Source organism: Sinocyclocheilus rhinocerous, unplaced genomic scaffold (assembly GCF_001515625.1).
Source record: "Sinocyclocheilus rhinocerous isolate Xijiao unplaced genomic scaffold, SAMN03320098_v1.1 scaffold263, whole genome shotgun sequence".
Classification (NCBI taxonomy): Eukaryota; Metazoa; Chordata; class Actinopteri; order Cypriniformes; family Cyprinidae; genus Sinocyclocheilus; species Sinocyclocheilus rhinocerous.
In genome coordinates this window covers 2,194,707-2,210,974 of record NW_015645086.1, presented here as the reverse complement: position 1 = coordinate 2,210,974, position 16,268 = coordinate 2,194,707, and the positions used below count along the sequence as shown (strand labels likewise).

General features: G+C 39.2%; 1 protein-coding gene across 1 annotated transcript in view; it reads right to left on the bottom strand.

The window, feature by feature from the left end:
- LOC107705724 (rho GTPase-activating protein 39-like) overlaps positions 1 to 16,268 on the bottom strand; it is a 36,624-nt gene continuing 20,356 nt past the window's right edge. The window contains exons 3-9 of the mRNA XM_016509160.1: positions 12,247 to 12,880; positions 11,660 to 11,758; positions 5,967 to 6,040; positions 3,278 to 3,477; positions 2,628 to 2,719; positions 1,395 to 1,564; positions 1 to 1,305 (exon numbers count right to left, since the gene is read on the bottom strand). Of these exons, the coding sequence (XP_016364646.1) occupies positions 1,111 to 1,305; positions 1,395 to 1,564; positions 2,628 to 2,719; positions 3,278 to 3,477; positions 5,967 to 6,040; positions 11,660 to 11,758; positions 12,247 to 12,880 (1,464 nt within the window). The 3' untranslated portion in view covers positions 1 to 1,110. The remainder of the gene's footprint in view (positions 1,306 to 1,394; positions 1,565 to 2,627; positions 2,720 to 3,277; positions 3,478 to 5,966; positions 6,041 to 11,659; positions 11,759 to 12,246; positions 12,881 to 16,268) is intronic.

The window sequence follows — 16,268 nt, the reverse complement described above, 5'->3', positions numbered from 1 at the left end:
AAACAGTCATTACTTTTTTGTAATTGCTTTTTGGTAATGTTAGTGGCCCAGAAACACTTGTACAACAAGACCGCATGCATGTCTTGGTGTGTTTTTGCATTTGCATACTTAGTATATGTAGAGTATGGTTCTGGCCTAAGTCTCTTCTGAAACGGTTTATTCAGCCTGGGCAAATCTGAGCGTAACATTCTTGGCCATCCACTGATGTTGGAGCTGCTGGATCAACTGAAACCTAGTCAACTTTCAGTGGGCCAGTGAGCAGTAGCTATCTTGGGAGAGGAACAGTTCCTGGTTCAGTTTTCTACAGTTTAGTTCTGCATAATCATCTTTGATGTAGCCAAACCACATCTGGAGGTGAAATTTTCTATTTCCAAATGGGACGACTGGGAAAAGTACTGTGAGGGACAGATTGAAAATTGCTTGTGGTACCAGTTCAGTTGGAGTCAGAAACACGGAGGGTGTGTTTATGTACATGGGCACTTGTGCATCTTATACATCAGCGATCATTCTCATGTAAGGCACCAGACCTCAAGCTTTGACCACCATGCTAAGTATTTCAGAGCTGTCTTTGTGGTCCACAGCTCTGCAATATTAATTCACCTTTTCTTTCTTACACTCAGCCTTGCATACAAAACTGAAGCCAGTAATTCTCCCCGCACTCATACTTGAGCATTAAATAATCAGAACACTCATACCATATTAAATTAAGGAAAAACGCTGCAGGTCATATTGCATGTGTGTTATTACGATTGTGATTGTCCAAAGGATGTATTTCCCTGCTAATCAATATAAAAGACAGAAGAAATAACAAACCCAAAAAGACAAACGTTCATGCATTTGTTTTGTTGTGGAATCAAATCGAGTCAATTGATTCAGTTCAAATAATGTCTGGCTTCAAGAAGAGTCCTAAGAGTCAAGTTCAAGATGATTCACATTGAGCCAAAGCTGGATTAGTTGAGAGAGACATTGTCTGAACTAATAATATGATGCTTAAAGATGATTCTCTGAGCGGAAGAACATCCTGATTCCCATCATCTCCTGGATGATTCACTCAAATGACTCAGATTCAGTTCGGAGCTATGCCGCAAAATAACGAATAAACCGCGACTCTCAGATTAAGCCCTTGATGAAGCTGGTGTCCAAGTGGACGATGAGTATGCGGAGGAAGGACATCTCTTTCCGCGTGTTCTCAAAGATGATTCGAGGATCATCGGACTGACAGCGCAGGCAGTTTGGAGCCATGACCATCGCCAAATTATTCACATCCATCTTAGTCCTACTCACATTCACCGGCTGAGCAAAGACCTGGCATGAGAGAAAGACACAGCTCTGAATTAAGTGTTGTCATTGTGTATAACACCGCACAGGGTTGTGTTCACATGGCAGGGCATTACCTGTAAGAAGTTGATGAAGTAGCAGAGCACGAGTCTGTTGAGCTGTGGGAGCGACTGAACCACACTGATGGCTGCATCAGGATCTTCATAGTGACTGATGCACTGCTTATAGAAGCTCTGAGGAATCACCGGCTCCTCCAGCTCTCTGTACCACAACTTCAACAGAGACGCTGACATAGAGAAACAGAGAGAGGCGTTACATCCCTGTGCTGCATTATTCAGCAATATCACACAAAGATATGCACTTCTTATAGTGGATAGATCTTTAACGACCCTATGAAATGGTTTGATGAACAATTTCCTTTTCTAGTTCTTTTAGAAACATTGTTGGAGCAACAAATCAACAAACTTGTCAACTGTATTTAAATTTCAAAGCAAACCCCTAAATTGCTACTTGTTATTAATAATCAGTGACAGGTGTAATTAGTGTGAGTGGATTGTTTTCATTCTAGAGAGTATTTGAAAAATGTGTCCAATATTTTTGGTTTGTTTTCCACTGAAGAGAAAGACTAAATATTTAATGCATACTGTATCTGTATCTGCTATAATTCATTTCATCAACTTTTATCAGTACAATAGATACTAAAAAGCTAACAGGCAAGGACTAAACAGACAATATTTTTTTGTATGCTGAAAATTTGTGGAAAGACATATTTTCAGTATTTTGTGGACTGAACAATTATCTCCCGGCTACAAAAATCAACAGAAACTAAAAATGTAAAACTAACTAGACTAGCTAAAATAACACATTTAAAAGTTAGTCTAAGTCAGTGGTTCTCAACCAGGGGGCTGCATGATGAGATCAGAGTATTGAAATTAATAAATTATAAATATGAATTATTATTATATTAATATGTTAATACATATTATGAACATTATATTAAAAATCTCAATCTAAATTAAAATGCTAAAAAAAAAAAAATCAAGTGGTAAACTGTAATTTTTCCATGTCAATAATAATGGTTTTTAATATAAAAAAAACTTCTGGAATCACAAAATGCATTTAATAGAGCAATAACCCTGGTTTCTGCTAATAAAAAGCTCGAAAACAAACATAACTACAGCAGAAATACAGAATATATAATAGCCTATATATTGGGGGATACAGTGTTGGACAACTGGGGCCTTCAAATCAAGAAGGTTGAAAACCTCTAATCTTAAGGTCTCACAGACTCTCACTTTCTCCACGTCAGTGCTGTTTGAGATATATATGTGAATGTTTGATCTTCTCACCAGGGACATTGGGATCAAAGAGGCTGTCTGGAAGTTTCCACTGGTCCACCTGTAGCTTAAGTGCATTCACCTCATCAATATCCCCCGGTACTCTGCAGGATGAAGACAACAGCTTCAGCCAAGACTGCTTATGATGCACATATTCTGTTTCTGAATGCTGTTTACCTCATTTAATGCTCAGAAGTGTTTGGACACTTCAATAGCACTAAGGCCCTGTCCTAAATACTGCCCTCAGCCCTTTGGCTACACTGTAGCAATGAAGGGGCCTACTGAATCATAAAATGACAAATGGGACACCCTAAAATCTTGAGGACCATATGGACATGCACACACCATGTGGGACCAGGCTAGGAATAGTGTGCTGGATCACTTGACCACAAGGTGGAGCCAATGTGACAGGCTTAAGATGGCACGATGAGCCGACATGCACAGGATTTAAAGAAAACATGTCCCTGTTACATGTATTTTCATGGATGAAGAGGGATGTTGTAAAAACTGATGAAGGAGGGATGAGAAAGTAAAATCTTTATACTTCAGGATGGCCATGTAGTTTAGCAATTAGAAAGTCTGAATAACATTATAATTTGCTATATATGAAACACGTAACACCATGATAAGCCCTCTTTCCTGTTTCTCTGTCTATGTCCCACCTGAAGATGCCCTCCGTCTGGGCTCCACCCAGGGCCAGTACATACTGAGAGAGCTGCACCTGCACCCAGGGCAGTTTCCTCTCGGGGAAGAGCTCACTCTGCCTCTCCATGATCTCCTCCAGAGCGCTGCCGAACAGAGACGGGGTCACGATGGCGTTCCGACTGTGATCAGTCTCCTCCAGAGTGGGCTTCTTCAGACCCTACAGACAGAACAAGGGACATAGTACATACTTTGTCATTGCAATTTGAACAAAAGAAATAATAAAATGTAGTGATATCGAATGATATAGACTCTATGAACAATATAACTGTTATCAGTTCACTACTAAGTTTGGGGTCGGTAAGATTTTTAAAATGTTTTTGAAAGAAGGCTGCATTTATTTGATCAAAATACAGTAAAAACAGTAATATTGAGAAATACTGTTACAAATTTAAAATAACTGTTTTCTAATTTAATAAAATGCAATTTATTCCTGTGATGTAAAGCTGTATTTTCAGCATCATTCCTCCAGTCTTCAGTGTCACATGATCCTTCAGAAATCATTCTAATATGCTGATTTACTGCTCAGGAAACATTTCTGATTATCAGTGTTGAAAACAGTTGTCCTGCTTAATATTTTTGTGTAAACCATGATACTTTTTATTTTCAGGATTATTTAATGGACAAAGTTTAAAGGAACAGCATTTATTTGAAATATATACATTTTTGTAACAATGCAAGTCTTTTTAGTCACTTTTCATCAAATGAATGCATCCTTGCTGAATAAAAAGTATTAATTATTTTTTTTTTTTAAACAAACTTGAACTTTAGTGTAGATTTTTTATTTTTATTTCTTAGTATCAGCCCAATGTTGTATATTTAATTGCAACTTTTATTTTTACACTTAAATCACATTTGCTGTCATTCACCTAAAGCTAATCACTCATTAATAATTTAACACTCTTAAATGTCATTTTTGTAAATCTCAAAATGAATATCCATTTTTCGTGCATTATAAATGTTATGATGCCTAAATTCACTTGTAGCACTTAACACAAATGAATTTCATTTTTAAAGTATTATGTATTATTTATTCAGACAAAATAGTATATTATTTTAATATCGGGTATTTATCAGTTATCTGAACATGAATGAAATTATCAGCTTTTTGGCTTTGACCAGAATGTTAATATCAGTACATCCAAACTACTTTTCTAGTGTTTTTGTGGAACTTTTATGCTATTTAGGGAACTTGACGGTCTGTGCTCATTATATGCATCCTTTGCATGGAAAAGAAAGAAAGAAAAACATGAGGATGAATGATGACAGAATCCTCATTTTTATCTGAACTACTCCAGCACAAAACCATCCACTGACACATGAAACATCTGTTGATCTGACTGTGTTTCCCTCGTAACTATGTGGAGCAGACGGACACCATCTCAGCTGTAACACAATATGAAAGATCAGCGCTGAGCGGGATAACACGTAGCTGTGTGGTGCGGCGGTAAAAATAGCCCACCCAGTAAAAACGCTGGAAACAGAGGTGGGATGGCTGATTACAGGGTGGGACTGGTGAAAGGACAAATAGGGAGGGAAACAGCTTCTTCTAGTGCCGTGCTGTTACCAGTGAAGCGTGTGTGCATGGACAAGACTTACAGAGGGGCCTGAGGAGTTGTTGTAACCTTTTCTTCTTAGTTTGGGTTAGTGGGTTAGTAATTCTCATGGTGTGCTCTTAAAGGCCGGGTGCTGTGATTGCTCACAGATGTGACCAATTTTAGACGGCTGCACCATATACTGCTTCTTTTGACCATTCGGAGGCTCCTGGGTACAATCTAACAGCAGTGCTGGCATCTATAAATAAACAATACTCCCAGCAAAACTGTTAATTACTGTTTAATTACATTTGACATCACATGATGGAATCGTCCAATTTCTACGTGTCTGGTTAAACCAGGTCACTGAGCACATTTACAGTTGACGCTGCAATCAAGAACTGATGAAGAACCATAGCCTGCCTTTTAAAATGAAACCCAGCTGGATTCCGATCAGAGCTGAGGGGTAATGTGTGTTTATCAGAGTTAACATTTTGACGATATGATAAACTGATAATTATTTTCACGTTATAGCCGATAAGCGATTGAATGTCTGATATTAAAGTGATAGTTCACCCAAAAATGACAATTCTGTCATTATTTACTCACCCTCAAGTCGTTCCAAGTCTGTATGAGCTTTTTTCTTCTGTTGAACATTAAAGAAGATATTTTGAAGAATGTGTGTAACCAAACAACTGCTGACTAAAATGCTGTGGAAGTCAACATTCTTCAAAATATCTTTTATGTTGAATAGAAGAAAAGAAACTCATACAGGTTTGCAGTGACATAAGGGTAAGTAAACAATGACAGGATTTGATGAACTATCCCTTTAAACTATATTGTCTAAATAAATAAAATAAACACTAAAACTAAAATCGATAATTTTAAATGCTACAAGTGTCACATTATAATGTACAGTATGAAAAAATGGATATTAATTTGGAGATTAGCTAAAGATTACTAGTTATTATTAGTAATTATTTGTGTCTTTGCAAATTTACTTTAAGTGGAAGTTGCCAGTAATCTAAAAATAGGGAAATGAGCAGTACAATTAAATAAATCCAACATCTACTGACATCAATTTTTATATATAAAAAAAAACAACAACTCTTACCTTCTTGCCCCCAGTAATGGCCACTTTTTGCAGCTTACGGTAGCAGTACTTTGCGTAAGTGCTGATGGGAAGACCTGTCAAAGACAATTAATATGCAATATTACTGACCACTGACAGAAGGAAATGACATAATTGACCACTGAGTGACCAAATGCAAGTTTTTTTCTGGTCAAATTTGCAATTCAAAGGCCTTAAGGAGAAACACAGTTTGGCTTATGAAAGAGCCTTGTGACTTGTATCAAAGTCCTAAGCATACAATTGTTTCCTAAGAGATTTATAAATAAAGAAGTCTTTAGAAACAAAGCCAATCATTTTCCACAGTTTCAGAGTTCATGTTATGAAAGAGAAAGGCTTTGGGTGGCAGGGGCGTAATAATGACTTCGCAGGCATTCCAAGAGTTTTTCTTAAATATGACTGCATTGTTTTTCCATTCACAAAATGGAAATAACACAAACAACAGCATTTGACAGCACGGTCAGAAAAAAATACATTTGAGATGCTCAACCAATCCAGTTAAAAACACAAGATCAAACACAGAAGGTCACACAAAGACCGACGAGGCATAGACCGACAGAGCTTCTTATTTTACTGAAGACCAACTGCAGTGACTCGTATGCATATAAAAGTGTTTTCCAGCAGCTGAAAACGGAAACCCTCATTCTTACTAAGCATGACTGCTCAACGTCCTGCTGGGAGAATGCTGGAAGTGAACATTTCGAGTGAGATGTGAACGTTTCCTCACAGCTACAAGGTGCATGAGGCGTGAAGTTTAACTGTTACAGGAAAAACTGGCTGGAAAGCAGCGTTTAAAGTACTAATGGAGCCTGTCATCCATGAAATATCGCTCACACTGATATTAAAAGTGAAAGCGATACTGCTACTAGTGACTCTGGCTAATACGCACTGACCTCTAAGAATTACACTGCAGTGCGAGGCGCTATCTGTTTCATTAACCCTTGTGCGACCTTTTGGACATTTTTGTCCTTTTCAGTTTTGTTTTTTGGATCATTTTGCCTGTGTTATTGCCAACTGCATACATTTTGGCACAGGTGTGTATTTACAGATAAACGCACACTGTCGTCAAAGTTTCCCGAAATCAGACTTGACAAGAACAGGAGGGTCTGTATGAGACCGTCTCTATTGCCATCAGGTACAATCTGTGAATCACAAAGACGGTGAGATTTATAGCTCTTGTTCTGATGACTCGTGTGTGTGTGTGTGTGTATGAAGCTGTAAGCTCGTGTTAGATGAGCAGGTCAGATGTTTCACAAGAGTCTGTCTCACATCTCTGTGACACAGTCTCTATTTTCTAGCTGTTCTATTCTCTACTTTCCCTTTGACGTGTTTATTCTTACATTTCCTGATGTATGACCCTCTTCCTTCATCTTTTCATCAGTCCTCAGACCTCTATCACTCAGCATTATAGAGGTCGGTTTTGGTAGGTAGGACTAAAATCAGTGAATTTATAACACGGGAATGATACACTGTTCAAAGGTTTGGGGTCTTTATGATTCCTTGAAATGAATACTTTTATTCAGCAAGGATGCATTAAATTAAATGTATCATGATTTATTTCTTGAGCAGCAAATCAGCATATGTGACCCTGGAGCACAAAAGCAGTCTTAAGTCGCTGGGGTATATTTGTAGCAATAGCCAAAAAAAAACATTGTATGGGTCAAAATTATCGATTTTTCTTTTATGCCAAAAATCATTAGGATATTAAGTAAAGATCATGTTCCATTAATATATTTTGTTAATTTCCTACCGTAAATATATCAAATCTTAATTTTTGATTAGTAATATGCATTGCGAAGAACTTTATTTGGACAACTTTAAAGGCGATTTTCTCAGTATTTAGATTTTTTTGGCACCCTCAGATTCCAGATTTTCAAATAGTTGTATCTCCGCCAAATATTGTCCTATCCTAACAAACCATACATCAATGGAAAGCTTATTTACTCATCTTATTTATGATGTATAAACCTCAATTTCAAAAATTGACCCTTATGACTGGTTTTGTGGTCCAGGGTCACATATTAGAATGATTTCTGAAGGATCATGTGACTCTGAAGACTGGAGTAATGATGCTGAAAATTCAGCTTTGCATCACAGGAATAAATTACATAAAATATATTCCAATAGAAAATAGTTTTTTAATTATAATAATATTTTAACACATCACTGTTTTCGCTGTAATTTCAATCAATTAAATGGAGCCTTGGTGAACATAAGAGACGTCTTTTAAAGCTATTAAAAACTCTTACAGACCCTAAACTTTTAAAATGCAGTATATATATATATATATATATATATATATATATACACCCTCTGTTCTTTTACCATCATATCGTACTGTCATTTATTGAGGTTATTCCTCTTTCTTTCATCACGTATCCTCTTGGACTCATTTGTGAATGTGTGCTGCTTCTCATCCTCAGATAAACACTTTTAGCATCGACCTCTTAAAGATAAAGAATGCCAGTTTGGACACTTCAGCATTTACCGTGAGAAAGGAAATGAGCTGATATGAGGGCTGTTTTGCATACAAATAGTGCCAGTGTTGTAACGGCAGTCCTTTCAGCACATACAGGTTTTTTCCCCCCCACAATGCACCTCTAACAGGAGGCAGGAGGAAGCCACACCCCCACAAAACATCCCGAAACAAGAGCGAGAGAGTAAAAGAGCCTTACAAAAAAAACAGGGCCACATCATATAATAAAGTTCACTGAGAGTGTTTGTTCTGTTTCAAAAGGGCCTCTGAACTCCAGCCCTTCCCACAATGCCATCTCCTGGGACACATGGCGCTGGTAGACAGCTGCTGAAGCCCTGCAATGGTAAAGCCACATTCTTTCTGCCGTTCCAGAACATTCCCAGCATCCAGTCAGAGAGCGGGAAGGTGCAGAGGTGTGACATGGAATGCTCCACTCCAGCCAAAACAATGCTTTGGATGACTAAAGTAAACTGGCGGCACTTCAGTCAGCTCATGAGACAAATAAACACTGTTTAGTGACGGCAGTGTGAGACAAGTGAATTTGTTTCCTTTGTATTTTCCATCCACTAGAACCACAACAACATTCCTGACATTTGGCTTCCACATACACGCATGACGCTGGGATTTGAAAAGCCACTGTTTTTCTGGCTTAGCTGCAACTCATCACTCGAACAAACAATGATGCCACCATAAGTCCTCCCACAAATTCTGTAATCTTGACCATGAAGTTCAAAGATCGCGATCTTGTTGATTGTAGGCCAGTGGCACATGAAACCTAGTCTGCTGCAATCCAACGGAAATCAAACACTGAAACTAAAGGAGTGCATCTGTAATGTGGTAATGCTGTTGTTGCTTTATGCAATTAATGACACTGCAACTCATTGAATGAGATTAATGGAGGATGGATACTGAATTTATGATGTCACAATGACGTTTAAAAGTCATGCAGTATAAAATTATGGTTAAGGATCAATGATTATCAACCATGGTGGTTTGAAGATAACATTATACCCTGAATGATTAAAAATGCTTTAAAAATGTTCACTTAAGTGGACACCAGCACCAGAGGGTTCAACACACTTGCTCCCATTTCAGATATGAAATGCAGACCGCTAAATATCGAATGCTGAGTGCTTCTGAACCCCTCACTGAGTTTCACACTGTGATGTGTCAGGCAGTGCAACGATTTCATCAAAGTCAGACAGAGGGTACTAATAAAATGATGAAGTGGGCTGGATTCAGCCAGCGGCTGCTAAAAGGAAAGTCCTGCGCTAGAGAATCACATGTAAAACAGTTAAAGAACCAAAAAATCAGGGCTGGTGGTTTGTAGGTTCTAACCGCACAAAAGGTGTTCCTTGAACTCATCACCATCACCATCTTATGAAGCAAAACACTTCAGGTTGCTCCAGATGTGCTGCCTCTGTAATAAGTATTCAGTACTAAATGATATCTGAGCAATGAGAGTTCATTTTAGCCATGCACTTCCACCTCAAACAGTGATAGTGGCCATTACTTAACTGGTGATATTGAAGTGAGCACATGTCTCGTGGCACTGCCCCCGTGAAGACAGCGCACAGTGTAATTAACCGAGGCCAGGCTGGAGCTGCTTTATTAAGAGCCCACGCAGAGCTGTCTCGTCAAACTCTTTGTTTTGGAGCGGGGCTCTTGAGAAAGGCTCACTGTGTGCGAGAGGAATATAGACGAGAGATAAAAGAACAAGCTGAGGGTTAAGTTGGATGGCAGCCACGGAGGGTGTAACCTGATAAAAATGTCCCATTCTCCGTTTTTTGTCTCAGTCTGCCTGTTCTTCTTTCTCTTTCCATCTCCTATCACTCTCGCTTCAAGACTGAAAGACGTTCGCAGGATCTTTGTTGCCTCTCAACCCACAAACTCACTCTCTCTTTGCCTGTGCAGACTGGCTACGGGCCAGGGAAGCGTGGGACTCGCAAACGTCTTGTTGCTCAAAGCTTTAATCTTGCCTCTAAAAGAGAGAGCGAGAGAGGAGGGGGATACTCCCCTTCTGTGCTCGGCCAGCTGCTCCCTCTTTGAGTGGTTCTCCTCCACCAGCGGACCCAAAGCATCATTAATACTGTCCCTCCTCAGCCAAACGTGTTACCAGGAAGATTCCCTTATATACACTGTAGACCAAACCCCTTGACGGTGTCTATGAGTGGGAGTGTTTGGGAGCCTCTCTTTCAGTTAAAGATAAAGGACGCTTTAGCTTACAGAACACGAAAAACAACATGAAACAGCATTCACTACGTATTCAACTATAGAACATACAGAGAGAAATAGAGAGATGGATGGATGGCAGAACAAAAGAACGATAGACTGATATAAGGACAGAATAATAGATAGATAGAACGATAGACAGACAGACTGACAGAACAATTGACAGAATGATAGATAAAGACAGAGTGATAGAACGAACAATAGATAGATAGATAGATAGATAGATAGACAAAGACACAAAGATAGACAACGATAGATAGATAGATAGATAGATAGATAAAGACACAAAGATAGACAATGATAGATGTACGCACATTTCCCTGATTGTCTGTGTAAATGACTCATTCCACCATAAACTCACCCTCATCCTCTTCTTCCTCATTGTTCTGTCTCCTCTTCTTCATGGATTTTGAATTCTTCTTGTTTTTTATGTCCTGCTGCTCCATGATGTGCTGAAGTACTGTCAGATAAATAAATACAAAATAAATAAAAACAATAAAACTGTTAAACACTGTAGACCAAACCCCTTGACGGTGTCTATGAGTGGGAGTGTTTGGGAGCCTCTCTTTCAGTTAAAGATAAAGGACGCTTTAGCTTACAGAACACGAAAAACAACATGAAACAGCATTCACTACGTATTCAACTATAGAACATACAGAGAGAAATAGAGAGATGGATGGATGGCAGAACAAAAGAATGATAGACTGATATAAGGACAGAATAATAGATAGATAGAACGATAGACAGACAGACTGACAGAACAATTGACAGAATGATAGATAAAGACAGAGTGATAGAACGAACAATAGATAGATAGATAGATAGATAGATAGATAGACAAAGACACAAAGATAGACAACGATAGATAGATAGATAGATAGATAGATAAAGACACAAAGATAGACAATGATAGATGTACGCACATTTCCCTGATTGTCTGTGTAAATGACTCATTCCACCATAAACTCACCCTCATCCTCTTCTTCCTCATTGTTCTGTCTCCTCTTCTTCATGGATTTTGAATTCTTCTTATTTTTTAAGTCCTGCTGCTCCATGATGTGCTGAAGTACTGTCAGATAAATAAATAAAAAATAAATAAAAACAATAAAACTGTTAATTGTGAACGCTCATATGCTCCGACAGTCTGCCTGAACAATACATGACTTTATTGTTCCATGACCTGTGACGTTTGACCTGCAGTAACCCCTGCGTTTTATTTTTCTCTCCTCCACAGCGTTACATCCTGTTTGGGTAGGCACAATGCCATAATAATTTTAGCAGTGTAACCAATATTGGCCTGCTCTGTTTGTATGTATACAAGTGTTCCAGGCTTTGAATCCATATGGGACAGCCTAAAATATAAACACTCCCCTGTGTGTGTCCTTTCCCTATCCCACAAACAAAAACACTGGACTATCCAAGACATACACTGGCCCTATTTGGCTTAAGTATTTGGACACTCAAACCACACTTATAAATGTATGAATCCAATTGCATTAGACATAAAACATCAGACCAAGTGGCATTTATCTATAATAAATATTTGAAATGACCTACTTTTCTTATCACTACTGGGCTCAATATGTCGCTGGATGTAGCCTTCCAAATAGAGCCTAAACTTGGGCGAAGGTGAGAAGAACGCTAGGCTGATGGCCATCAACTCCCAGCCTGCCTCCAAACTCCTCAAACTCAAGTTTCCGGTGGTCTGTCGCACCAACTGCACATACAGTTCGTCCCTCAAGCCTTGCATCCCCCAGCACTTCGTGACCACCTGAAGGGCTGCGTGACGTTTGTCAAACCTGGCCGGCCTGTCGCCCATGTAGGCCTGGACCAGCTTGAACATCTCGCAGGCTTCCTTCTTGACAGACCGGTCGCTGGTGATCAGCATGGGTTTCTTAATGGAGCCACGGTTCCACGACAGCATATTAGCAATGGAGACGCGCCGGCGAAATAAGCCCTGCGTGTGCTGGTTAAGGTTCTTGCTGGCCCAGTCCTCCATGTTGGCATCGGGTGTAGGTTTGCAGAGGGTGGTGTACGGGTACTGGTAACCGGAACCCGTGCTGCCAACGGAAGGAGGGGGACTGTTGTTGTTGTTTTTATGGGTGAGGTGGGCAGTTCCGTGACCCGCTCTGTCATGGTCACAGTCCTGGGGCGAGATGTCCTGCAGAGTTTTGGATTCCAGTGTTCCTGTCTGGAGACAAAAAGAAAGATTGAGAAACAGAAAGATGTCAGCATGGATGCAGCTGTTCTAGCATTTATTTGCACCATCATGACTGCCGCAGGAACTTGAATCTGAGTGCGTGTGTTGCGTAGGTTGCAGCCGATTGGCTTACACTTTCCCTGCAGAAAACTGGAAACGCTCACATAGATTACGCTCGCTCCCTAAATAGGTGACCCAATATGGAAATCACATCCTAACTTCAAACATTACTGCCTCCCCTCTTCTTTCCTCCTCTCTCCCTCTTTCCTAACTCATTAATGCTCCAAAAACCCCGACCCGATTTCTTCCACACTAAAGAAAATGAATTTAATGACCGAATTTAATGTATTTTTCTCTCATGTAAAAATGATCACATAAACATATATAATTCAATAGTATTTCTAAAAAAATGTGTTTATCCCAATGGAATAGTCACGATAGAATGGAAGTAGCAACAGATCTTTTCTTCCATATTGTAGCACACATCCAAGTATAACGGATTATTGAAAATGAAAAAAGAAAATGTAGGTAGGGCAGGACTTGGTTCTATTGATTATTTGGTTCTATGATTAATTTTGAGATGTGGCCGTTAGATTAAAAAATTTAATGCGAGCTTGCAGACGATTGTGGCGTTTAAAAAGACTAAAAGCTGTTTAACATGGAGTGGGTCACTTCATGGAGGCAGCCATTTTGAAATCACATGACCAGACAAATACTACTCAAACTGTGATAACTGATGTCCAACTGGTAATCGGATACCGTCATTTGTGGAATAAATGAATCATGACTGACTAGGGTTGGGTATCGTTTGAATTTTATCAATTCCGATTCCGATTCTGCTTATCGATTCCGATTCTTTTCGATTCCAATGTGATTAAATAAAATCAAACATTTATCCCATGTCTCTTTTTTTGCAAACCATTTATTGGGGCTGAATACCATTAACAAAAATCAACAGGCTACATAAAAACTGGACTCTTTAAGAGCTGTTTGTGTGCAAAATAGAACTGCATGATTCTGGATAAATTTAGTTTTTTTTTCTCCCCCCCCCCCCAACCCTCTCTTTAGGTCGATGGCAGCGCGAACGCAAATTTAAATGTTCAGATCACAATGGTGTGATCGTACGCTGCACGGACGAACCAAGTGATTACAACATTGATCGCACACGTCAAAGTTTGAGGAATGAAACAGACGAATCATTGTAATTTAGGAATAGAATCATGTTGGTGTTTGAATAGTGTTCGCGATCTTTAACGATCTATTAAATTAAAGTGCTTTGTCATGTTGGTGGTGACACCTCTCTTGAAACATGTTTAGCTATTACAGATATTATACTTAGCTTTTTTGGCTTCTGATCGCAAATGTAGCCAAACTTTGGAGTGCTTAGATTAGCAAGCAAGGTCCTGGCAGATCGCTAGGTTCGGTTCTCACAGATGAAAAAAAAAAAGCGCATAGGAATCGATAGGCGGAATCGAAATTTTTATTTGACAACAAGTATCTGATTCCTGACCTAAAGTATCCAATTCTGGAATCGGAATCGATTTTCGATTCCCAACCCTACGACTGACTGAGATTGTGAATGTGATCGTGTCACACCGTGCCGCAGTTTAACGCAGGGCAGACTAATCTACAAAAACATCGAAATTTAATTTGAGAAATGTACGACCTTTGATTCTTGAGTCAGCCAAGCATGTGACACAACCAAACACAATCATGCTGACATTATTATGGTTACAAAAAGAGTCAATGAGAGATGACAGGTTATGAACATGATGTCGTCTGTATATGCAGTGTCATACATATCCAGCACATTACATTTGTGGTATATTCCCGTAACATAAGGGTTTCCTTTCATGCCCCGGCGCCCCCTGGCATTACGTCACTGTGACACTGTGCCCAAAGTGATACAGATTTAACAATGTGGTCATATTAAATTGTAAGAATGGAGCGTTTCTCCATGCGTCTGGACATTAGTGAGGTTCTGCCTCCATCAAGATGTAATGAGCTTGCTCTGAACCAAATCACTGAGTCAATGTTTCCAACCTCACAACCTTTACATTTATTGTTATATTTTAATCAGACATGCAAGTATGAGAGAGAGAAAAAGACTGATGAAGGTAATGAGGCATGTAAAGGCAAGAAGAAAAAGCCAAAGGGCCAGCAGACGTACAGAGGAGGCTGAATACTACAGATAAACTTGTATTTTTGTTAAATCTGACATTTTTAAATTTGGCCATATTTAAATAAACTTGAAATATTGAATAATCATTATATATTCACAAAGATTAACATAGGCCTACATAATACTTAAGGAAAATGGTCATTTTGATAAAGTTTTACAGGTGATTATTTAAATCGTTTATGATCATTTGAATGATGACAAACCTCTCCTAGTGTATTAAGATCCATTATATTAACTCCACCAACTTATGCTCCCCAGGAGAAGCCAAAACACATGTGGAGCACTACAGTAATGACAAATGAAACTGTCAGCACACACATCAAAACATATTATCCGAATGTGCCAAATCACAGCGAGCTGTAAGAGCCGACTGTCTCATACAACCACAACACCTGGCTGAGTGAATGAGGGGACTGGCCCGGTCTCTGTTTTGCTTTCTCAATTCTTCTGCAAATAGCAGCAGGGCTTGTACTTCTGTTATGTTTCAAAACAGACAGGTTGTTTCTGGTGGAGCACAGACTAAAGGTCAATTTATGTTACAGTTTTTCCAGCACTCGTGTGGGAATGACTTCATGAACAGCATTAACACAGATGCTAATGCTATCAAATGCAGAACCTGAATACAAAACACTTCATCTCTATTTCAAACCTTGGTGGGCTGCACTGCAGCTGCCTTCTAAAGGTATGTTCATAATGACGGTGATAAAATTGCTCGAGTTCCTGCACTGTTGGTTGTAGTAAAGGCCAAAGTATACTTCATATTTTATGCGTACGTGAGGGTCCACGTACAGTCCGTGTGATGTGACACAAATTTCTTCACTAGAATAGTACACGCACCACCCGATTTGTGTAACCGCCTACGTTTGTATGTGCAGGCCCGTACATGCGCATTGAATTTGTTTTGCACTAATCAGTTGTTCCACAGAGTGGCAACACTGGCCCAGGCCGCTGTTTCACAGTAGAAAATGAAACTTTAGAGACGGAAACTAAAGAGCACAGACACTGGACTAAGATGAACCTTTCTAGAGTGCATGTGTCGACCACCTGTGTTCACGCACGCTATGAAATAGTGTCTATTTTGAAAGGCTACGCATTCGACTGTACGCATACGCTAGCGTACACGTACAAAAACGAAGTATACTTTGGACGTAAGCGTTTATACTTGACTTCAAATGTATAACGAAGCAGATTACTCGA